Genomic DNA, 24,661 nt, shown 5'->3' with positions numbered 1-24,661 from the left:
AGACTTTTTGTATTAAAAAGTTATGATGAAGATGCATGTTTTATTACTGCAACTGTATAATTAAAGTTGAAAACATTGTGATTTAAAGGCCAATCTAAGTTGGGATTGAAAACCTAATCTAATCATTACATGTATTTGTAGATGGGTGATAATAATTTGGAGTTTTTCTGTTTTACCTCAATATATTTTGATGTTTAAATAAAGATAAATAAATGATGAAAATGGGAAGTATTCTAAAATATCCATTAGCTTTTTCCAGAAATTTAAAAATATTGGGGGTTCATTTTAGACATTTATAATGGGGGATTCGGCCCGTCATGTGCTTATCTATGCCAAAATTCCAATAAATTAAAGAAAAGTTTCTTACAAAAGGGGGGTTTCAACCCCAGAACCCTCCCTTTGGAACCCCGTGCAGGTCCGGGTGTTAAAAGAATAGGCCTGCAGCAGCGCTAAGCTTGTCGTAAAAGGCGACTAAATAGTTCTCAGAACCCTAGCCGGGGGCTACGGCGCTCTGCCCTACAAGCAACTGGGATGTGTGCCCCAGGTGGTGAAATGGGGTACCCCTGGCGTGTTACATGCTGGGGTTGTCAGGCTATAATACGGAAAACCTGACCGCAAACCATAGTGGTGCACGTTGCTGGGAAAGATGCCACGTTCCTTGCACGTTAAAGAACCCTACTGTGGTATTCTCCCGAAGTAGGGACCATAGGGCTCCGCCACAGGAGGCTAAATTGCCCGACCCTACCCACCTCTCCCTATTACCAGTGGCAATCAAAATTTGTCGACTCCATTGTCCTTGTGTCCCATCCCTTTTTCATTTCATCATCATTTCATGTTAATTTTATCATCAATTTCATGTTCATCGTCTGAATATAGCTGAAATATTGCTGCTCGGACGTTAAACCCCAACAAACAAACAAACAAACCTCCCTTTGGATCTCCAACTGGACATGTTATTGTATTCTATGGTTGTTTATAGAGAAAACAGAGAAAACAAAATGAATATCTTGAAAAGAATAGAATGTACATTGATTTTATGTTTGTACTTTTTGTTGTTTTATTTCAGAAGAAATACCAACAGTGGTGAATTGGTTGACATGTTTATTGTTGTCATGGAGACATTGAATTATTGGAAACTGAGGACGGTTGGTAATAGTAAAAGAGACATCAAAAGTTATGTTGGCTGTGATGTTGAGCATTTACATTTGTGGGAAGTACATCATAGCTTGTTTAGTATTCAGGCATTCAAGTACAGGTATGTTTCTTAACGAGGCTCCATATGGTTTTATTACAGATGGGTTTCTTATTGAGTCTCCATAGGGTTTATTGAAGGTAAGTATAGTATAGTTTATTTAGCATTCAGGCATCTTAATACAGGTATGTTTCGTAAGGACGCTCCACAAGGTTTATTGAAAGTAAGTATATGATAATTTACCTGTAGCATCCAGGCATCTCAATACAGGTATGCTCCTTAAGGAGGCTCCACAGTGTTTATTGTAAGTAAGTATAGTATAGCTTGTTTAGCATTCAGCTGTTGTGGTTGGTTGTTGTATGATTGTGTATCATTGTTCTTAAAAACCCGATAGGTTGAAAGTGTTGTTACGTTTCTAATGCTGTTCTCCCGACACTAATGGTGAGGTCATAGATTGACAATTGCTAGAATTTCAGCCCTGACGGATGTCTAATGTCAAGCAGTCAAGATATTTGAAAGGAAGCATAGAGAAAAAGGGTTTATAACTTGTGAAAGTTAAATAAAGCAAAATATCAACTCGCTTTATTTGAATTAAACATCATTACAAACTTTCCCAGGCTAGTTGTGTTGAAATTAAATATAGTTGATATTTTGCGATATTCAACTTTCACTCATTATGCAACCTATGAATATTTGTCATTGAAATATATTATAGGAGCTGATATTTTGTCATGATTAAGAATGTTACCTGATACAACAAGCCTTGAACTTATTTACAGTTGATGTGTCCTATTTCCAACAAGATTTTGTTCTGACTACACACAGTACTAAGACTATTACTGTGGAGGAGAATGACTCTATCAATGCTGGGTATACCCACTTCCTGGCTGATTTGTTGATACAGACTGTCCTAGACAAAGGAGAACACCAGGTTCATGTATTCACGCTGCTGTCATTCATTTTAAGTAGCAGTCTTTACAAATCAGACAGAAGGTGATTCATGCATGTCAAAAACCCACAGATTTCAGTTTTATTTCTTGTTCAGAAACAGTTACTGATCACATAACTAGTCTTAGTTTTTCATTTGGTTGTTGCACTTTTGAGATAAAACTTATATAGATTGTACATACAATTGGCACTTTGCAAGAGTTATCGTTCTTGATTTGGTTTTATTTGGTTGATTTTAGTGTGAGATGAGTGCATGATTTTCTCAAAAGTGCAGATCTGAATACAGAAATGATATTATTATGTAAATAAATAGCATATGTAGACTGTAAAAAAAATCATTTGTTCTGTGGGTTTTTCTACGTCATCTTAATCATTGGCAGTGTCTGAATTTTATATGGATTGTTACTTAAGTATCTGTTCATCTTAAAAATTGATGATTAAAAATTGAAACTAAAGAATTTAATTTTTGTTCTTAATTTGGCAATTTTTGTTTGTTTTTCCTATTTTTTTTTATAGATTTTTTGATGATTATGAATTCTAAAAGAAGTTATTGTTTTTGAACAGCTAGCTTTTTGATGTTTTAAGGACTGTGTTCAGGATCATTGGAGCAGTTAATTAATAATATACCAGAGTTACTTAAACATGATACCAAACGTTTTAACATAAATTAATTTATAGATGTGTTCAATTCAATTATAAAGACGTTTCATTTACTAAAGATTGGAACGAACAATTGAATTATAGATAGCTTCAATTAAATTAAAGATAGATTAAGTTCAATTGTACCTATCTCCGATGTTTAAAATTAATATTAAGGAAGGTTCAATTCATTTATAGGTATGATCAATTCATTTGAAGATAGGTTTAATTAAATTGCACCTTTAATTCATTGAACCTATCTTCAAATGAATAGTACGTAGGTACAAATAAGCAGAATAAAACCTATAATGAGGAATCATGGTCATCATCACTATACATCACCTAAGATGCATGATGTCTCCATAGATGTTGTTCTTCTTTTCACACAAAAACCTCTTTGACCTCATCACATTCAAACTAAAGTGTATTCTATACCTCTCACTATACTACACTCCCTTTACAAAACAAGTTTACACTCCTGTTTCTGACAATACCGCATCATTATACAGACTTGTTGCCATCATATTAGATATTGCTTTCCATAGACTCATTAAATCAGTTTGTGTAAAAGGTCAAGATGAAGAAACACGACAATATCTTCCACTACCATTTGTCAACAAAGGTATAAATAATTTGGCTAACATCCTCCATCACTAAAACATAACCAACAAAATTTCCCTGTATTTCAGTGACAAATCAATACAGACTCAAAAACATTGTATATCGTTGTTACTCCAAAAAAGATGGTACACCTAGATACAAATATATAGTTCTTGGTAGAGATTCCTCATACTTTCTAAAAATAATTCCAAATCATCTTCCAAATATACGGAAGAAGATGTTTTGAAAATGCTGGAATGTTTTATTGACAACGTATTTGTCCAGTGTGGTGGACATGTTTGAAAAAAATTGTAAATATTTTTATGTGCTTGTGATATTGAAAACTTTGATGTGGTAATTTCTTCGTTATATAAAGATTTCTTTCAATAAAATCTAAAACAGTGTGATAATACAGGGAAATTGGACCAATTGTGGTATGTTAAATATAATATGATGGTGACAAGGGGCAGAGTTTGAAATAGTAGCCTGCCTGCCAACTATTTTAAGCAAAAATCTATATAGCTATATAGTACATATATTGAAAAATTGTATTCAGGACTGGCTAGAATTTGAGTGAGTTTCCTACCCTGCAAGAGGACATTACCATTTTAAACGGATAATTAACAATAGGGAATACAAATTCATCCCATTTGTCAGAAATTTTAGTGGTAAGTTTATCATTATTGATATGTATTAATCAAAAAACGGACATTATTTTTCCGACGCAGTCGGTATAGCTTTGCTTTTTACCCTTTGACCTTAAGGACAATCTTCTATGGAAACGCAAGTCACCTGATCGCAGTTCTTTTTCCCGATTGGCCAAATACTGATAACTTAGTGGAGTTCGAAAAATCTGTATCGAAAATTTGGAATTGCCTTCGAAAATAACTTTATCGGAACATTAAAATATTGCATGCCATGTGTTATGTTCTTGAAAGAGAAGTAGAAACGTAGAAGTAAAAAAGAACAAAATTTCACTGTGTCGGCTATCTTTTTATAAAGATAGTACTTGTTTATCAATATGTTTTTATTCAAAGACAGTTCTACATGATATATATCTTTAGTATAAATATTGAAGTCGTTGTAGTTAAAAACCAAAATATCGTCCAATTATCTGAAGGTTTTCTACCAAATGTTGTTTGGAAGGATCTTTATTTATTCTAGCCATGATCTGATTCATAACAATACAGAAAGAGGTCTGCAAAATAAAAGGAAAAAAAGTGGGGGAATAAAGATTTTTTATCCTGGTGGCATTGTTGTCTCTGTGACATATTCACCATATTTATTCTCTCTATATCATTTATACCACATCTTCATTTTCAGCAGTCAAATTGCATCGACTATTCATATATTTTCAAATGATACACTTTTTCCTTGAAACATCATAAAAATTACATATATTTTTTTCGGTAACTTAGGGAGCAACCATTTGATTGTTATGGGAGGCTAGGACTTCCCTTTTTTATATCCACGCTTTGAAAGTGGGAGGTATTAAGTGGTTATAGTATCTATCCACCCCTTTCATCCCCTCTTCAGTTTTTCTATGTGCACCTTTTTCAATACAGTTTTATCTGCAATTACCACAGCCACTTAATAGTTTGACAGAAGCTTTATATAGGTATGCCATAATATTGAATTCAATTTTAGAATCAAACATTCACAACTTTTATCCTTTGTATTAAGGACCACTTCTTTCAGGCAACCCTTCTTCCAGGAACTGTTGTTTTTTTTTTTATTTCATTGCAGTCATAGGTATAGTTGCATGTGTTGTGAAATTGACGGACTAAATTGATGTTGTTTTAGACGGTGAAATCTAATACTGTTACACACAGTCTTTCATGGGATGGATTTATTTATGTAGTAGAAAACAGAGGAAAGAGAAATGAGTATGTAGAGTTCAGACAAGATAGTAGTAATTCCACCACTAATTTGATGAGCTCAAGAACTTTCTTGTTGACTGCAGATGTTATACCACCTGGTCAAAGGTGGTATATCATACTACCGGTACATGAATAACTGAAAAAAAAAACAATGTTTAAAACCTGCCATACAAAGTAGCGAGGAAATATATTACCGTATATCCTCTGAAAAAATGAGTGTCCGTCTGCCCCCTAACAATTTCCATATGACAACTTGAAAACTGATCAGATCAATGAATTGTTTTGAAACTTTGTACTGTTGTTAAGTGCCTTAAAATACACTTTAAGGTCATTTTTTTAGCAAAATCCAAGGTGCAGTTTTCCAGCAAAAAATTGTGTTCGTATTATGTTATGATGTTGTCCTTGTTGTTGTTGCCCCAGATTTTAACAAGCTGCAGTTAGGAGTTGCTTTGCAGGGATTTGGGCATATGTCTGGTAATTTGGGCCCGCTACTATGTGGCGGACGCCCTATAGTTGTCATAATGTCCGTCTGTTTGTCTGTGCATCCGTATCAAATTGTGTCCAGGCTGTGACTTTTGGTGTAGGCTTTTGGTGATTGACATCAGGATAGATCAGCTCAAGACCATGTATGTCGTACCACTGTTAATGACTTTGACCTCGAACTTTGGCTTGAAGGTCAAATGAATGATTTTGCAATACAGATTCTTGTCTCGTCTGTACCTTTGTCGTTTTTTCGTGTGGGCTTTTGATATATAGAAAGAGGTTAGTTCACTTCAAGAGAATGTTTTTCAATCCATGGTTGATTACCTTTAATCCTTGAACTTTGACCTCAAGGACAAATTAATTCGATTTATGTCTAGGCTGTACTTTGTTGTCTTTTGATGTAAACATCTTGTATTTGGCATGAGGGTAAATCAGCTTAAATTTTCTACATAATATAAAAAAAAATATGTTGATCAAATGTTAAATTAGTAAATAAAAATTATTAATTACAGATATAAATTAATATTATTTTAACACAACAAAAATCATTCTAGGTACAACCACCCTGGTACAAAGATTGAAAAAGAATGCTGTTCCAAGCATATTTACATGGACACCATCTTCACCCTCTCCGAGTTCTAGATGGAAAAGATTAAGGAAAAGGAACGCAGAGAAATGTTTGAAAGGCAATGACGTGGAAATGAATGAAGAGTCAGACCCCATTGATGAAATATGTTCCAATAATTTTACCAATGAAATTTACATTGCTGAACCATGTGATATGGACATTAATAATGAGCCTTCTGCTGACCCTATCCAACATAATGTACCAGTGTCTGCTGAGACAAGTACACAGAATCTTTCTTGGCCTTCATTGTCTGTGGAAAAATTCATGTTTGATCCACCAGGAATGTTATTTTACACTGGACTACACTCATATTCTGATTTTAAGTTTGTATTATCCATATTGGGTAGTGCTGTAAAAAAATCTGATCTATATGTATTATAGAAGTAATCAGCTTTCTGTTGAAAATCAGTTTTTTCTAACTTTGATAAAGTTACGACAACACAAAACCAATTTTGAACTCAGCCGGCTTTTTAACATATCACAGACAGCTGTTGTAAATATTTGGGTAAAATGAGTCAACTTTATGGCTTGTCAGTGGAACGAAATAAACTTGTGGCCTGACCGGGACACTGTTCACTTCTTCTGTCCTACAAATTTCAAACATAAATTTCCTTACACAAGAGTTGTTGTGGATGGCACAGAGTGTCCTGTGAAGAAACCTAAATGACCTATCGCACAACAATCAACATTTTTTACATATAAAAACAGAAATACAGTAAAATTGTTAGTAGGTGCAACTCCTGGTGGATTAGATTCCTATATATCACCAGCATATGGAGGTTCAACAAGCGGCAGACAAATTTGTGAGAGAAATAGTTTAACAAGAATGTGTGATAGAGGTGACTCTGTCGTGGCAGACAAGGGCTTTAATGTTCAAGATTTCTTTGCCCCATATGATGTAGCTGTAAACATTCCAACTTTTTCAACAAGAAGAATAGCATGACAAACAAAACTGTTTTAAAAGACAGAGCCATTTCCAGCAACAGGGTGCATATTGAGAGAATAATAGGCCTTGCAAAGACATTTACAATTTTAAAGGAACCTTTAAACATTACAGAAACTAAACTTGCCAGTGAAATAACATTTGTATGTTTTATGCTTTGCAACTTAAGAAATCGCATTGTTCCTCATTTAGCCTGGAAAGTGGTCTTGAAAGATGTTAAAGATGTCTGTTCAGTAGAATTCATGGATACAAAAAAGGATATTTCAAATGTATAAACATTTTTATTATTATAATGTCTCAATAATACATCAAGAGACAAAGACTGGTAAATGACTTTAGTATTGATCAAATGAAAATTTATGATATTTCTTGTAGACGAATCTTCTAAGAACACTTTCAAAGTGATTTTCATAAAACTGAGTTTTTCTATCATATTGTCAAGAAACAGTTTGTCAAAATTGATATTTATAACTTTTAGGTCCTTGAAGGTATAAATTACTAAGTCACATTTGGTAGCTCCTGTACAAAACAACTGTCCCTTAATCTGATAATAGTAATTGTGGTTGGAGTCCAATGTCAGTTTATCATCTATTTCTTTTAAGAATGATAATGTATTTGGTAAAATTGTTTTATTCCTAGCAATATAAGGGCATTTAACCTCCTCAATTCTATTTTGTCCTTGTCTACAATAGCATCTGGTAATGCACCAATGAAAGCATGATTGTTACTAACTTTGTTTTGTACTCAAGCCTTTTTCATTTTCATATTTGGACAGTGCCACAGCTTCATACTTTTTTCCATGAAGAATTGTAGCTGTTTTCAGATTATTGCACACTGCCAAGAATTCTGCTAAATGTTTGAAATTGATTTTGACAGTTGCCTTGCGTATTCCTCCACAGTTTGATGCTTGGAGTCGGAAACCTCGCTCTTGTTGCCAGGATTTATTTTTAGATTGATCTGTAGTTTTTTCGTCAATTGAAACTATGTCACTCTGCTATTTTGGATATGCTGTTTTGTTCTAACCATATATCTTCTGGATGACCTTCAAAATAGTCATGATCAGAGTCTACTGCATACAAATTAGCTGGAGAATAGAGCTGGGATATTGGAAATTTTGCTTTTTCGTTGTGGTTTAAACAAATATTCCGAAAATAATCTGCATAATTTGCATTTTTCCTGAATTTTGCTGGCCTAGGGTCGAAAATAACCTCATTTGCTTTCTTTCTGTCTAATGGTAAATTAGCAGCCTTGATAGGAGTTCCTTTTAAAGTTTTGCTACGGTGAAATGTCTGCAGTCTCTGTGTACATGTCTCCTCAGTTATTATGTCACCATTGCTTGAAAATCCATGTAAAGCAAGAAGCATACAGCAAACATGTTTACAGTGAGCATTCGGGCCCATACCAGCAGTACATTCACACTGACATTCAATAATGCATCCATCTGAATCAATAGCAATATCCACTTTATTAGTCACTGCTTTTTCATTCATTTGAGCTCTGCATTCACCTATTACAAAAAATATATTATCTGACATAGCCAGGCGTATGTACCTCAAAAATTTCTCCTGGTATAAGTTTTCAGCATTTGAGTCTATAGATTTGTTTAATGCATTAAGACATGTTTCAATGGGTCCCATTTTAAATTCTACTAAGACAGTCTCATTATTAATATCCTTATATAATGTTGAGTGTGGAATTTCCATGAAATAATCTTCTCCTGTGTTGTCCTGTCTTCCAAAGTCCTGATTTCTATCATTTGCTTCTAATTTAAAACATCAATTGTTAAATATTAAAATTTAAAAAAAAAACAACGAGAAGAAAGCAAATAACAAACAATTCAAAAACAAAACAGTAAATCGTTCTAAAAATATTCTTAACCATAGATAAAACATTAATTAGATTACACTTATTTATACAAAAATAGTTCTATAAAGGTTTTGAATGATAAATAATAAACAATATATCTTTTGTTAAATAACTTAATATATATTTACCTTTCAACAAGTTCATGTTTTCTTCCAGATATTCTAGCTTTCCTTCTTCTCAGTTCTTTTAAATCAGGTAAATTCCATAGCCCATAGTTTGCCATTTTTAAGACCAAAATTTGTATGTACTAACAGCAATAAATTATAACTCATAATGATACTTTATTAACAAGAAGTGTGTGTGTTAATAGGGGGTAAAACTAATTAAAACATTCTGTGACTGCTATGGGTTATCTGTGTGTATACAGTGAAAAAACATAACAGCATGAAGCTGTTAAGGACCGCATTGAGTATTGCGCCACCTGGAATTCTGAGAAGATAAATCTGACTTTGGTTTCTCATTGCCCTGGTGTGAATTGCACATGGAGTTGCTCCATTGTTATTGGTAGGACATCTTTGGGACTCCACCTTGACACAGTTTGTTTGGAGCTACATTATTGTAACTAGATTCTTAACAGATTTTACTCACTTAAATAATTGGACCCATTAAATTTATACCAAAATATTTTTTTAAGATAGAGAGTAATTCAGCTGGAAATTCTTAAAATATTTACTGAGAAATGAGGAAAAAAAAAACAGTTATGGCAGCTCAGTGTATGCAATATTATGTATGTTTTATAGAAAAGTTAAAAGAGATATTGACCTTGATCATCGACCTCAGTCAATATCTCTTTTAAGTGTTCTATAAAACATTATATAGTAAGGACAGAGCTGCCATAATTGTATAGTATCAATATATAATTACTGTTGAGCTTCATGTTTTATAATTTCTACCACTGAAAGCATATAAAACTTTAATTCCTAGCATCATCAATAACTATTTATAATGAAATTTTAAGCTTTTTCATACGATTATTTCATGAATATTGGAGAATATGAACCCTTTTAATAATGCACGCACTTTAGCTTGTGCAATAACGAATACTACTCGGGAGAAAAAAATTCTTATATTTTAACAATAAAATATTATGATACCATATGTAGCATATGTGGTGAGTAAATTTATTTATGTTCCAAGGAACTTGTTGAGGGTTATAACATTTTTTACCTGTTGGGCATTGACGCCATCATAGCATATTGTCACTTTAATAACACTTCCATCTTTTCTCATTATATTCTTTAACATTTACTGGTGGTAAAAATAAAAATCTTAATTACAATGTTATGTAAAATTTATTACCATTTTAATTGTAAATTTACTTAACATCATAATACAAATACTGAGCTACCAATCATAACTTGCTATAACTATATAGATGACGTATTATCCTTAAACAATCCTAATTTCGGGGATTTGATACATCGCATCTATCCAAAAGAACTTGAGATAAAAGATACTACAGACACTGCCTCATATCTTGACCTACACTTAGAAATCGATGGTAAAGGAAAATTACGACAAGCGTGATGACTTTTCATTCAGAATTGTCAACTTTCCTTTTATCTGTGGCAACATCCCTTCGGCACCTGTGTATGGAGTGTTCATAACACAACTCATACGTTATGCCAGAGCTTGCCGAAACTACGCAGACTTTTTGTATCGCGCTAGAACTCTAACAAATAGGCTTCTAGAACAGGGTTATGTTGCTACAAAATTGAAGTCATCACTACAGAAGTTTTATGGTCGTCATCGTGGATCGTTATGGTGTATCCATCTGCACCATGAAAACTGATTTATTCAACGGTTCATAGTTTTCCTTTCCTCGTTTGTCTACCCCGGACTTGACGTTTTATGAGAAACTCGGCGGGTGTTTCTAGAAAAGCAGAGGACGCTTAACCCACCGGTGCACCTGGTCCATGCTCCCAGTTTTTAGGGGAGTCCGAGTTGCTCATTTGCTTTCGTTACTTTGTATGTATGATTTTAGTTACTTTATGTTCTTGTGTGTATGTCTGGTCATTGACCCTGGATTACATTCTTTTGATTACCGTTATAACCTTGGTGCCCTTGATTACTCTTGCTACAGTTTCATATAGTGTAAAAGTATTATTATTCATGGGGTACCAATTTTCGTGGTTTTCGTGGGTAGGTCAAATCAATTTTGGTTCCCAACGAATAGTAGATTCCCATTGATGTGTATACTGAAAACTTCAAAACCACGAATTCAAGAATCCACGAACTTGTGTTTCTGACGAATTAAAGTACTTTCACAGTAGTATCTAGAGGTACTCTTTTTGGGAACTTGCTCACTGTTTTTATGGTTCTTACAGAATTTTATATGTACTCCCTTCATACGAACGAAATTGTACCTTCTGTAATGGCTTCATGCTGGCAAATCTCAATTGCCCATTAACCAGTGGTAATTATATTTTTTATTGTGTGGATAAAAAATTGATATCACCAGCCCACTTGTAATTCTATGGAAAAGAGTAATTAATAAAGGGTGATACATTTGAACGAAAAATATTATACTAAATATATTATGTTACATTTGGTTTGTAGACTTTTGAAAGTTTGGTTTATTTTAATGTATAAATGTGATGATTTTTTAGAACTTGTAATACAGCAAAACAATATAAAATTTTATATGTTTAGTGGAGTATGCTGGAGTTAATCATCTATCAACATTGAAAGTTTAAAAATCAATTGATATACATTCCAATGGATAAGATTGAACTGTTTGTAGGTTTGCTACTGTTAACTTTTGATATTTGGTATACTAATTAGTTTTGATGTTTTCACATTTTTAAATACAAGTCTATGTAAGAATCAGGCAGAATGGGGGGGGGAACCAAAGCATGTAAAAAACCCACCGATCTGACAATATACTCTCACTCGAGGTGTTCTCTATTTGAAATAACCACTATTTGATCTCTGAATAAATAGGGATGTTTGGAAAGTTTTAAATTGAATGTAATATAACTGAACATAGTAATTTGCCCCCAGAAATGTTCATTTGCTATGCATTTCAAGGAAGTTATTACTCATTTTACATAAACAATATGGAAAATCTTGTTTTTATTCCTTGATTATGGTGGTACATTGTCTAAGTGGTGAGTTATTCCATGCAATGTTTAACCAACTGCCTGCTTCTTATAGAGACTGACACTTCATTGTTATTTATATTCATATATCCAGATTATATTTCTACACAGGTTTCTTTATAATGTTGTCTACACTGTTTACTAGTATTTGTTGTCAATAAATCAATTTTATTGAGAATTCATTACGTTTTATGGCCTCCGCTTTGAAAATGGGAGGTATATACTGATCATTGTGTTGATTTGTTTGTCTGTCTGTTCGTCTGTCTGTCCAGACCTTCAGTACAGTTTTCTCTGCAACTACAACAACTTGATACTTCGATTATATGTGTTTTATATTAATATCATATCATCGTGTTTTATTTAAGACCCCAGCAACATTAATTTCCAGTTTGACAATATTTTAAAATGTTTTGATGGTTTCTGAGGTGGGTAAGGTAGGTATCCTTTAGTGAGCTTTGCTCATAGTTTGTTTTTAGTTTGTTGCTTGAAACATTAAGAAATTTCCATTGGACCTGAAATGTATAAAATAATTTGAGATTAAACCAGGCTCAGTCAAGGAGTTTGTCTTGGTGCACAATTTTGCTGTATTTTTATACTAATTTTTTTTTTACTTTTGTACCACGTGACACATGTAGAATTAGTCCACTACTTACTAAAGGCAGACACAAAAAAATCTGCAACTTAGACCTACTCCAAAACTGAGTGTATAAACCATTTGAACCAATTGGACCATTCTTAAGCCGGATAAAATGACCCAAATATTCTTAAAATCTATAAAGATACTTCATTTAAGGAGAAAAGACATGTCGAAGAATTGAAGCATTGGACTACATTCCAAACGTGATACATGAACATATCTGCGGAGCCAAAGTAACTTTGAAAAATAAATTTGTATGTTTTACACCCCACAAAAAATAATGACAAGAAATATCCATATTTATAACTGTATCAAGTTTGAATATATGATATTTTGTAAAAATCGATCAGATGCAGACTTAAATTACAACCAAACATAACACCTTGAGCTTCAAATGTTTTACAGTCCTGGGCTTTCCAAACTTCTTGTATCCTGATTTGTTGAATAGTATCCGTTCGTCCATTAGCCTTTCTTTATTACAGTTTTTCTCTGCAATGTTAGAGGTTAACTGGCAAGTTGTTTCCTGACTTGGTGCCATCCTTTGAGTATAGAGAAACGGAATTTCAATCTATCTTACCTTTTAGGAGTATGGGGGAAGGGAATTCCAATCTATCTTACCTTTTAGGAGTATGGGGGAATGTATAGTATGAAAACATGCAGTTTAATCAAAGAAAGTTTCATTTCTTTTTCATATTTTATTAAATACAGAACCTGTTTTAGATAGGATAAATCGTTGTCAAGACTAGAAAAAAAAACGATGACTGTATGAAACAGGGAAATAAAATCTAGGCTACCGTGAGCATCAAAAAGAATTAGCTTTAAGAATCAGCACCCATATCTTGTTGGTTCTTACCTCCATTCCCCTTCGATCGTCCTTTAATATATAAGGAAATTTAAAGTAAGTAATTATGTTTTTTGTTCAAGTATTGCTGCAGCAAAAAGTTCGAATTAATTTTATTTGACATCATATTGTGAGTGAATTGCTGTACCTTGGAGGAGGGTAAAGAACGGAGCACAACTAACTTGATACCAATATTAAAAAAAAAAAAAACCAGAACCAAATTGAGCTACCAGATTTAGACGGGCAACGTTATTTTGCGCCAATTTGTTGAAAAGATGTAGTTTAATTGCACCAAATTTATTTCCCGTATTTAAAAAAAAAATGACTAAAATTTCGCCAGCTTACATGTAACATAGTTTTAGAGGTAGCGATATCAAATATACAGCCTTGCAACTAATTATGACTAAGTGTCTCTGTTTTTTTTTTTTTTTTTTGGTCTCAGTATCTTTTGTTTGTTTGTGTTATATACTTGCAACTGTTGTATAGAAAATCTACACCGTATATCATATTCAGGACTAGTTTGGTATATATTCAAACAAGACAATTCGACTCGAACGTCGGACTGTTGCATTCTTTAATATCAGTAAGTACTTCACGAATATGTTAAGTATACAAACGAGAAAAATGTACTTTCATTTATTTATTACACCTTTATTGTAATGCTAAATTAGTATGCTGACTTTTGAACCGCCCTAAACTTCTTTAAATTAGGCTTTGGAACAGGGTTGCTACAAGACCATAAAATTTCTGTAGTCTTCACTACAGAAGTTTAATGGTCGTCATCATGTGTATCGTAACGGTGTATCCATCTGCATCATGAAAACCGAATTGTTCACCGTGTCATAGTTTTCCTTTCCCTTTTTTTTTGTTTTTTCGTACGTGTTGTTTTGATTATTACATGTTCTTTGTTGTGTGTGACTGTTTTCCTGTCTAGTCTTAATCCCTTGATTGCATTCTTCCGATTTCCGCCAGAATCTTGGTTCCGTTGATTACTCCTTAGTACATGAACCACCGTGGTCTAATTGCTTTGCATTACTCTTCTATCAAACTATCAAAAATTGAACTTGTCTTGATGAACCGGTGACAGGTTATAGCGCATGTGACAGATAACAAATCGATTTAAAAAATGATCATTTTCGTTATGAATTAATTATTTGTGACCATAAAATCCTGAAAAAGGTCAATTTTCAGGTTTTTAAAATTTTGCAATGAAACGGTTTAGTTTCCTTGAAATGCCACCAAATGTATTAATGTTTTTAACCATGATCACAAGGCGCATAAAGCATTATACACATTATGTGTTACAGCATTAAATATTTCATCCGTCATTTTTGATAGACTTTTAAGAATTTAAGAAAAAAATTATGTTGTCGACACAATATGATTGATTCTAACAAATATACACACCAAGGTAATCCGACTTCTCTATTAAAGACTTTTAGCGTATTTCGTCAAAGCTATTAATTAAAAAAAACTTTTAGAATTTACGATTAGGTGCTTGATATTTTTTGGTTTATATGGGACTCTTCATCAAATGGGAAATTTTTGGATTTTATTTAATTTTAAAACAAATCCTCAAACATAACATTTCTTGTTTGGTCAACACATTTCAAAGCAAATAACTGCGAAAATATGCTTCAAAATCACCAGATTCCAATATAAAGCATCTGTAATGAATACTGAATAATTGGGAATATCTTAAAAAGCATGGAATGGAGAATTTAACTTTGTTTCTTTTCTATTTGTTGAAACTAAAACATCCGTTTTTTCTCTATAAAAGATAACGAAACATCTCAAAATCAATCAGTTTCCTTCATAAATGATAATCCTATACCACATACAGCTCAAACCATTTTCTTCGGACGAAACGAGTATTAGCATTTGATTTTAATGTGACTTTTTAAAATATGATATCGACGAAATGTATGTGTCTACATCTAATGAAACTCTTTGAATTACTGATGAATAATTAAAATTAAAAACAAATGGACAAGTATAACCAGGGTAGACTTATATTACATACATATGAAGTTTCTAATGTATAGATTAGTTATCATCATTACCAGTTTCCCTCCTTTCAGGGATCAACACAAAGATTAAAAAATAAAACAATTAAGATTAACGCTTAATGAATTTATTGAAATTAAGTGACTATCAAAATACCGCGAAATGGTTTCAAAAGTTTCATTTTGTATTATAATTAGCTACGTAACGCACAAAACTATAGTCATCAATTCTTTTCCACAAGGAAGATTCCATATCAGAATATCTAGTCATCCTTTTTAGAAAAAAAACCTTGAAGCAGTTTTTCTATTGGTTTCCAAATAACAAAAACAGCAGTACAACTATTTGAATTTTTTTATTATTTACAAGAAATATATAATTGCACTTGAAAAAAAAACCACCTATAAATCTGTCAAGAAGTACAAGTAATCAATTTTCTTATAGCTTCTGTTATGCATATATAACTTGGGTCTAGAAGAAGCAATTAAAATTCTTATATACACCCAAAAAGGTGATACTATTCATGTCAAATCTTTGATTTTTTCAATTTTTCGAATTGTATCCATCTTAAAGAAACAAATTGCATTTCTAGCTAATTAACAAAAAGCTGCAAGATAAGAATGTCGTGATATATAAATACATTGTCCTTGTATGTAATTGATACAAATCAAAGTTCAGAAGATGGAAATTGAAAGCCGTATAGTCATAAGAATATACTATATATATATGACAAATATCATATATATATAGATGACGTATTATCTTTAAACAATCCTAATTTAGGGGATTTGATACACCGCATCTACACCAAAGAACTTGAGATAAAGGATATTACAGACACTGTGAAGTTAGCCTACACTTAGAAATCGATGGTAAAGGAAAACTACTGAACAAACTTTACGACAAACGTGATGACTTTTCATTCGAAATTATCAACTTTCCTTTCATCTGTGGCAACATCCCTTGTTCATATCACAACTTATACGTTATGCCAGAGCTTGCCGAAACTACGCAAACATTTTGTATCGCGCTAGAACTCTAACAAATAGGCTTCTGGAACAGAGTTACGTTGCTACAAGATTGAAGTCGTCACTACATGAGTTTTATGGTAGTAAACATAAACTGGTGCATTGTTATGGTTTATCCATCTGCACAGGAAAACTGATTTATTCAACGGTTCATAGTTTTCATTTCCTCGTTTGTCTATCCCAGACGTTACGTGGCTATCCGAATTTTCAATGATTTTCAGCTATAATCTTATAATATAAACTTTTGCCCATACACTCATTTTAAAGCTCGAAAAATGAACTGTTTAATTGTGTTTAAAAATGTTTGGAGTCTGGTTTCTCTTTAATAGAAAACTCAGTTTTTACCATATGTTGTCATTTACACATCACGGCCTTGACTATTTCCTTAATCCTGAGCTTACACTGCACTTATTTGTTGGCAAATAGGCAGAAATGTTTTTTTTTAATACATCAATAATGAACGCTGCATAAGTAAACAGAAGTCCCTCTGAGGGGTGGGGGTATGCTTGCCCATCGTCTATAAAGTTTGCAGGTTCCATCATCATATCCAAGTTTAAAGGGTTGTCACTGAAGAGATCAGAAACATTCAAAAGTTTAGTTTTTTATTCAGTTTGCCCTATTTGTTGTTTTTATGACTTATTTGACATACATTTGACAAAGCTTAAAAGTCAGTTCGTTGTTCATAGCTCAAAACTGGATGCTTTAAATAGACAAATAGTCGCAATTCACTAATATTTTGCTTCTTTTTATAATCATTTTGGAATATTGGATAAGAAAAGAGACTAGAAGCTTTCCATAAAACACAACGAACATAGATCTATGCATTGTAAATGCGTTTTTTGTGTGTATTCTGATCAAAAGTAGTCAAAATAGAGCTGGGAGTGCGTACTTTATAATCATATTTATACTTTTCTACAAGTGTGTATGAAGATCATTTACACGCGTTAGTAATTTATCTCCATGCTGTCAATTAGCAGAAAGGTAAAAATGTAAATTTTCAGTATTATTTATTCAAGTAAAGTTTGTGAAAATATTTAACGATCATCGTACCATTAGCATAATGATTTTGGAAGCCTTAATTTCCAAGCTTCGCAACGGTATGCAACTTTAAGATTTAATTTTTCCTGGGAATTCACTGTAAAACTGAAAATTACTTTTATAACATGTAAAGTAATGCAAACGTTAGAAATGGTTAGTGAGACCCATTGCGCGTTAAACGCTGCGTTGCCGTTATCAGAATTTAAAAACGAAATATATGTTCGTAAATTCAAACATGCATTCGTAAAAAAGAACTAATAATTGTTATTAAAATCATTTTTATTCATTAAAAACGAAAAATACGTTCTTAGAATTGAATATGTGGTCATAAAAAATATATGCTCATAAAATCAAACATGTATTTATAAAAAAAATATATGCTCATAAAATCAAACATGTATTCATAAAAAATAAATATATGTTCATTAAATCTAATGAATCCATAATGAATGAATATATTTTCATAAACCAAACGAATATTGTTCAATAAGCATTCTGGGATACTCCGATGATCTTTTGTAACCGTTCATTTGATTGGAACATACAGGTTTTTCAACTATGTCCTTGGCGGCATTTGCTTGTCACAGAAGGTGAAGGTTAATATATCTACATGTATTATCTGGTACCGGGGACATTATTGTGGTTAATGCTTGTGGTATTAGTCAATAAAAAGTCGACGATTCTCTGAGGACCACAGGGACATATACTCCCGGATAATAATGCAGAAAACACTATGAGCATAATTTGAGATAAGATGGGATGTTAATGACCATTGTAGCATGATACCAAGGGGACCACCCAAGGACTATAGTGATCAAGTTTGGTCTCAATTTGCATCATGGTTGCCGAGATCATCGATTGATAAAATTATAAGACAGGCGTTTGATGACAGACGAAAAATGATGGCATAAGATGCTGCCTAGATAAACCTAGATAAGCCAGATGAGATAAAATTGAAATTCAATCTGACAAAAATGTTTATTGTCTTGCACAAGGCATGATGTAAGTCTGTCGTGTTATGTATACGTACCATATCGGTAGGAAATTTCCGTTCACAAACTTTTTGTGAAGGACAAATAGTTGGACCGAAAAAAAACACCATTCTATGTACATCCCCTTAGACTAAAAAATCCTGCTGTCCAAGTCTATGTACAAAATTCTTGTATTCTGGTCTATGGTTTCTCGTGTTAGAGTATAACGTAGGCCCTAAATAAGACACAAATTCTGGGTTCATATAGGGGTTGGTTATCTGAAGAGAAAATTCAACCCATGGTCATGCTGTAAGGTTGAAAGAAGGTTGTAACTAGGGGTAACTGCTTAAAATGTATTGACAGATATACCTATATTAAATCAGTATTGATAATATCACAGTACGCAATAATGTCCCCTTGCATATCCACAAAACTTCTTGTATACTTAGTTCACCAGCCACTGTATAAAACTATTTTTGTTTCTGATCGTGAATTTGTATTATGTTAAAATAATATTGAACATTATACCTGTATATTTTTTTTATTTTCATGAACATATTTTCATAAATAGTTATTTAATTTTATGAACATATATTCAGTTTGAATATTGCAACGCTAAAATACACTCCATACTGGATATTCTAGAAAAAGAGAGGGGGGTACATATTCAACAACACAATAAATTTTATCTATGAACTTCAGTTTTGAAAGAACAAAATATGAGTAAACAATATGATGAAAACTACTTTAATGTGTAATAAAAAAAATAAAAAAAGTAGTAAAATAAAAAAAGTTATTTACATTAGTATGTAGGAAAATAAGTATTTATTAAAGAGCAGATAAAGATTTCAGAATTTATCCCGAAATAAATGCTGTTTTTATTGGCTAAACATATATTAATATATCAATTATGATTTTAAGGAACTAGTTCTTGCGAGTTTTAAAACAACTATCAATATTTTTTACACTGCTGGCAAAAAGTTTGATCGTACTGACCATGCATAATCAAAATGTAACTGAGACAAATAAATTATGTCTGCCTCAGCGATCATTTTGTTTTGCTCAGTCATATTTGGACCTACTAAACACCTCAAATGTTCATGAAACATAATTTGCCTAATTCAACACAAACATGAGTTGTTGTAGACATTCTTAAAATATCAACGCATACACGATGTTGTCTGTCTGAACCGACCTTTTGCGCTTTGAGACCTACAAAATATGGCTACATAAAATGTTTAAGGTAGACATATAATATCTATCTCAAAGAATTTTTATTTAAAAGTTCAAACATGACAGAGAATATTTGTATATATATATTTATGTATATATATAAACGTCTCAGAATGTGACGACTCTATTCGCTACACTGCTCCATCGGATCAAATTGATACAGGGATAACGTAAACTTATAGAATTGTCTGGAAAAGTCCCAACGATGTTAGAACTGTCAAATTTTGGTCGTACTGCTGTGACATCTATGGCAACAACGCCTGCACAAAGTCCAATGCCCTAGGCCACTCGACAAGCTAGGCTATAAAATATAGCTTTCGATGGCCGGGTCATTCCTCCTCGTAGGATTAATTTAGGGCTGTAAATTAGTACACGATGTATGGTAGTACGAGACAATTCATATAGGTGTCGAATTTGTAGGATAGAGGATCAAATTAACGATGCATGTTACAACAAATCAATATTATACAAACGTCTCAGAATGTGACGACATTATCCTACATAATAACACCTAGATGAACTAGCGAATAGAGTCTCGTAAGGAATGGACGGACTATAGTGTTCCTAAATCGGTTATAGCTTTCAGAAAAACAGAAAAACCAACTATTGTATTAGTAGGGCAAAACTGTACACCTTTTGTATTTAAGTATGCGTAAGTACAAGCTTTCCAATAAGACAAGCCACGTCTGCTACAACCTCTGGTTAAGTTGCAATGCATTACAAATCATAGAGGTGTTCACACGCATTAACAGTATTTAATAGGCACACAGTGTACTTGTATATTAATGAACGTAAAATTCCTTAATTTGGATTTTTTTATTTTACGCTGGTAAGCTAAAATTGATACCAATATAGAACCAATGATTTTTGGTTTACATAAGATGATGACCTCCTATCATGTCAGATTACAAGTTTTATAATTGTAACAAATTTTATAATAAAACATTATAATGGAGAAACAAAAGTTTTCATAATAAAAATACAGTGATACAGATTTATCTGTTCATGGCTTTTGAATTTGGGATGTATTTTCATACCTTCCAGCAGTACAATCCTCTTAAAATCAGCCATGTGATTCAATACAATCATCTTATAATCAGCTATATGATTCAATATTAACTTTATTGAATTGAATTTGCATATCTTTCAACAGATTTGATACAGTAACACCCACTTTATACGTGATAGTAGTGCTCACTAAAGATTCTAAATTCCTGTTCATGAATTTCCAGTTCTACAAGAAGCTAAATAGAATAAACCCCAAGGCTCTCATTGTTTGCTTTTCTGCATATATATATTGAAATCAACCACATTTCCTCCTTTTTAAAATCACTCAATGAATTTATAGATGTGCATGAAGATAGATAATGATTGTCCTATCTCTGCAAAGAGATATAATACAACTTTAAGAATTTGACTTTCAAAGGCTTTTCTTTAACAAGAGTAGGCATCTCATGTAGATGCTTGGATTAAGATAATCAATATAAGGCTATTACGATGGAAGCTTTTTAACTACAGGGTTTGACACAGATGCATTTACTTATGAAAATATTTAGCTAAAGGCTGGATTTTTTATGGTTTGATGAAAAAAATGACTGTTTGAATATCCAAGCAGTCTGTCACAGTTTAAATAAATGCATGTAATAAAATAATTACCATTATAGTGAATCAATGGCAAATACAAAGAGCCTTGTTTTTTTTTTCTTTCCTGTACGTGTTGATAATAATTATACACGTGATGAAAAAGCACTCAACTGACCAGTAAACAATGTCATTATGTGATGGAAAGTTGCTTAAAATCATATATGTTTTCAAATAGGAAAAGTGTGCAGTATTTTAAAAAGGACCAGAGACAAGTAATATTGAATATAATTGAATTAATTTTACTACGATAGCTTTAGCTTCTGTGTTATGTCTAAAAAATAATCCAAGTCACGTTGTGCACACTAAATAACACGGGCATTGAGGTTATTTCTTCATAGACCATAGACCGAAAAAATATAACAGTCATTCCTTAATTATCTTTAGACCCCAGTATCACAAATGTGGGAAATTTAATTTAGTTATAGAATTTTCTTATCTAATGTGACATCAAAATCAAACAAATAAATCAATTTAAACGGTTGATAATGTCACGTTCACATTACAAAATATGGTCTTTTAGATGATGAACAAATCTTTCTATCCAATCAGAAAGTGTGTTACTTCTGATCAGAAATTAAATTAAGAGAGTATAGCCAGGAAGTTAATGGTCAGTAGAACTTGCCTTGTACCATCAATCAAGGAATCAGAAGGTCATTTTTGATAAACTGGTTAAGATAATGTGATATAACCTATTGGGTGTTATAGATGTTTTGAGAATCTCTCTTCTGACTGTCTGAGATTTATCAACCTTACACGAGGGTGTTAGATTCTTACCTATTCTATTGCCAACTGAAACAGGGATATGAGTTTGCTTTGAGTTTGAGTTTGAATGAGTTGATCTAATATGGTAATTCAAAAACCTTGGTTGCTCTTTACTCATTTTTATAATGACTGCCTGCTTTTTTTATGTGAAGTTATACCATCCACTCTTATGTCTTACAGAAAATGATCGCAGTGCATGTGGTTGTTATTATTGTTTTGGTTGCCTGCACTAATATCGGAGAAGGAAGGTCTTGCCTCAATCAGTACTCGAAAGCCAAATTCGATGCTCAGAGGAGGAACTTGAAGAGTTTGCTCACAGAAGTTAAGACAAGAGTTGGGAATATAGACAAAGAAATGTCGGCAATTTTGACAGATTTTAAAAGTAATGTTGTAGGATAAATTTTTCATTTGGTAATTATAGATGCTTGTTACCTGTTATCAATGGTTATCATGGTCACAGTCACTTGTATCTATATGATTTCTTTTTGTATAATAGCAAGTAAAGCGAATAATTTGATATACTACAATAGATAATTTAAGACGTATTTATACTATTATACTTTTGATTCATAGAACTCAAAAGAGATAAACCTTACATGTAAGTTAACTTGAATTTAACAAACCAAATCAATGGTATCAAAAGGAAAACATAAAAATGTTAACTCTAAAAATAAAACCTTAAGTAAACATTACTGGATATAGTGTACTTAATTTGAATGTTAAGTTTCCTTGATTTTTAAAAGCTCTCTACGATCACTAATATCAGCATGATGCAGGTGTAACCTTGAGAGGACAAAGGTAAAAAACTGGCATTTTATAAAAAATTACACCTTCTTCTTTTATGTGGTTTTCTTCATAAATTTATCGAATTATGAGGTACAAGTTATAAACATTTAATTTTTGTTAAGGATACGAAACAAGTACTCCGTTTTATTGGTCACCGACTGGGATTTTACTTCATAAGGTAAAGTTATCTAATTACGTTACCAGGTAACATGCTCAGGTTAATTCTACTACCTGCATATTAGAGCTTCTAGGGTCAAAAGGTTAAATTCGTATTGATAAATAGTACACATGAGGACAACGTCCTCTATCACAGTTAATTCGAACTTTTATATTATCTTTTCTTCTGTTACAGAGAGTGAGTGGAAGAGGTATAATGATCATTGTTACTATTTTGGAAGCAAGGCATTAAATTGGTTTATGGCGGAGGTATGGAAACTTAAACAAAATATTTTATACTCTTGAATGTGACTTGGGTAAATATGAGTTACCCTAGTAAATACACGATGTACAGAGTTTATCAGGGAATTTGATTTTGTAGGTCTCCAAGACAATTTTTCCACGACTATTTTTCTGCTGAACCTTTTGTTTTAGTATCAGTCGCCTGGTTTTATTGTACCATAAAATTATTCCATTCTTTTTCAATTTGACACTAGCTAAACTGAAATGGTTTCTCATTTATGTTATTTTCAGGTAAGTTATTGCATCGTTTTTATATTACCTGACAATTTATAACACACCAGTGTCTATCCTACATATATCAGTTTACTTAAGTATGGAATTAAATTTATCTTTGTAAAAAAAATCAGACAATGTTAATAACCAGAAAATTAATACTTTTGAAAGAAAAAGTTTCCATAATAAATTTCTTAACAATTATAATACGATTAAAGAAGTGTATTTTTTTTTCAAGTTTAATGAAACAAAGAAAATATAGAATATTATGTGAAGTACTTATAGCAAGCCCCCCTTTCTTGGGAAAAATGTTTTGCTGCTAATTTAAACATATATGAATGATTTCAATAAACTATTGCATTAGTTGAGCTTCAAAATTGTGTAACTGCAGTGTTTGATTCGGAAAAACTTTTTAAGGTTAAAATCTTGTTTCAATTAGTCATTTAAAACTCTTTTTTTTCATTTGTATATTGCTGTTTTGTAAAAATAAAAGTAACAATACTTAAAGCCAAATACAAAGCTCATTATCTACACAAAGTCCAGTGCCCTAGACCACTCGGCCAGGTAGACTATGTAAAATACAGCTTTCGCTGGCGGGGTCATTCCTCTTCGTAGGATTAATTTAGGTTTGTAACTGAGTACACGATGTATGGTAGTACTGGACAGTTCATCTAGGTGTTATTATGTAGGATGGCGGATCACATTAATGATACTTGTCCCAACAAATCAATATTATACGACGTTGTATAATATATGATTTTTTGC

At 32.4% G+C, this 24,661-nt stretch overlaps 1 protein-coding gene and 2 pseudogenes across 1 annotated transcript in view; 2 read left to right on the top strand and 1 right to left on the bottom strand.

Annotated features, from left to right (window-relative positions):
- Positions 1 to 1,967: 1,967 nt before the first annotated feature.
- LOC148604770 (collectin-12-like) overlaps positions 1,968 to 24,661 on the top strand; it is a 41,244-nt gene continuing 18,550 nt past the window's right edge. The window contains exons 1-3 of the mRNA XM_088550791.1: positions 1,968 to 2,123; positions 22,619 to 22,820; positions 23,577 to 23,650. Coding sequence (XP_088406917.1) covers positions 22,622 to 22,820; positions 23,577 to 23,650 — 273 coding nt within the window. The 5' untranslated portion in view covers positions 1,968 to 2,123; positions 22,619 to 22,621. The remainder of the gene's footprint in view (positions 2,124 to 22,618; positions 22,821 to 23,576; positions 23,651 to 24,661) is intronic.
- On the top strand, positions 6,443 to 7,865 carry LOC148604772 (uncharacterized; annotated as a pseudogene).
- On the bottom strand, positions 7,585 to 9,739 carry LOC148604771 (uncharacterized; annotated as a pseudogene).

Source organism: Perna viridis, chromosome 10 (genome assembly GCF_037379345.1).
Source record: "Perna viridis isolate PV_CMFRI_1.1 ecotype Kerala chromosome 10, ASM3737934v1, whole genome shotgun sequence".
Lineage (NCBI taxonomy): Eukaryota > Metazoa > Mollusca > Bivalvia > Mytilida > Mytilidae > Perna > Perna viridis.
The sequence above is the reverse complement of the archived record's forward strand: the minus strand, read 5'-3'. Positions and strand labels throughout refer to the sequence as shown.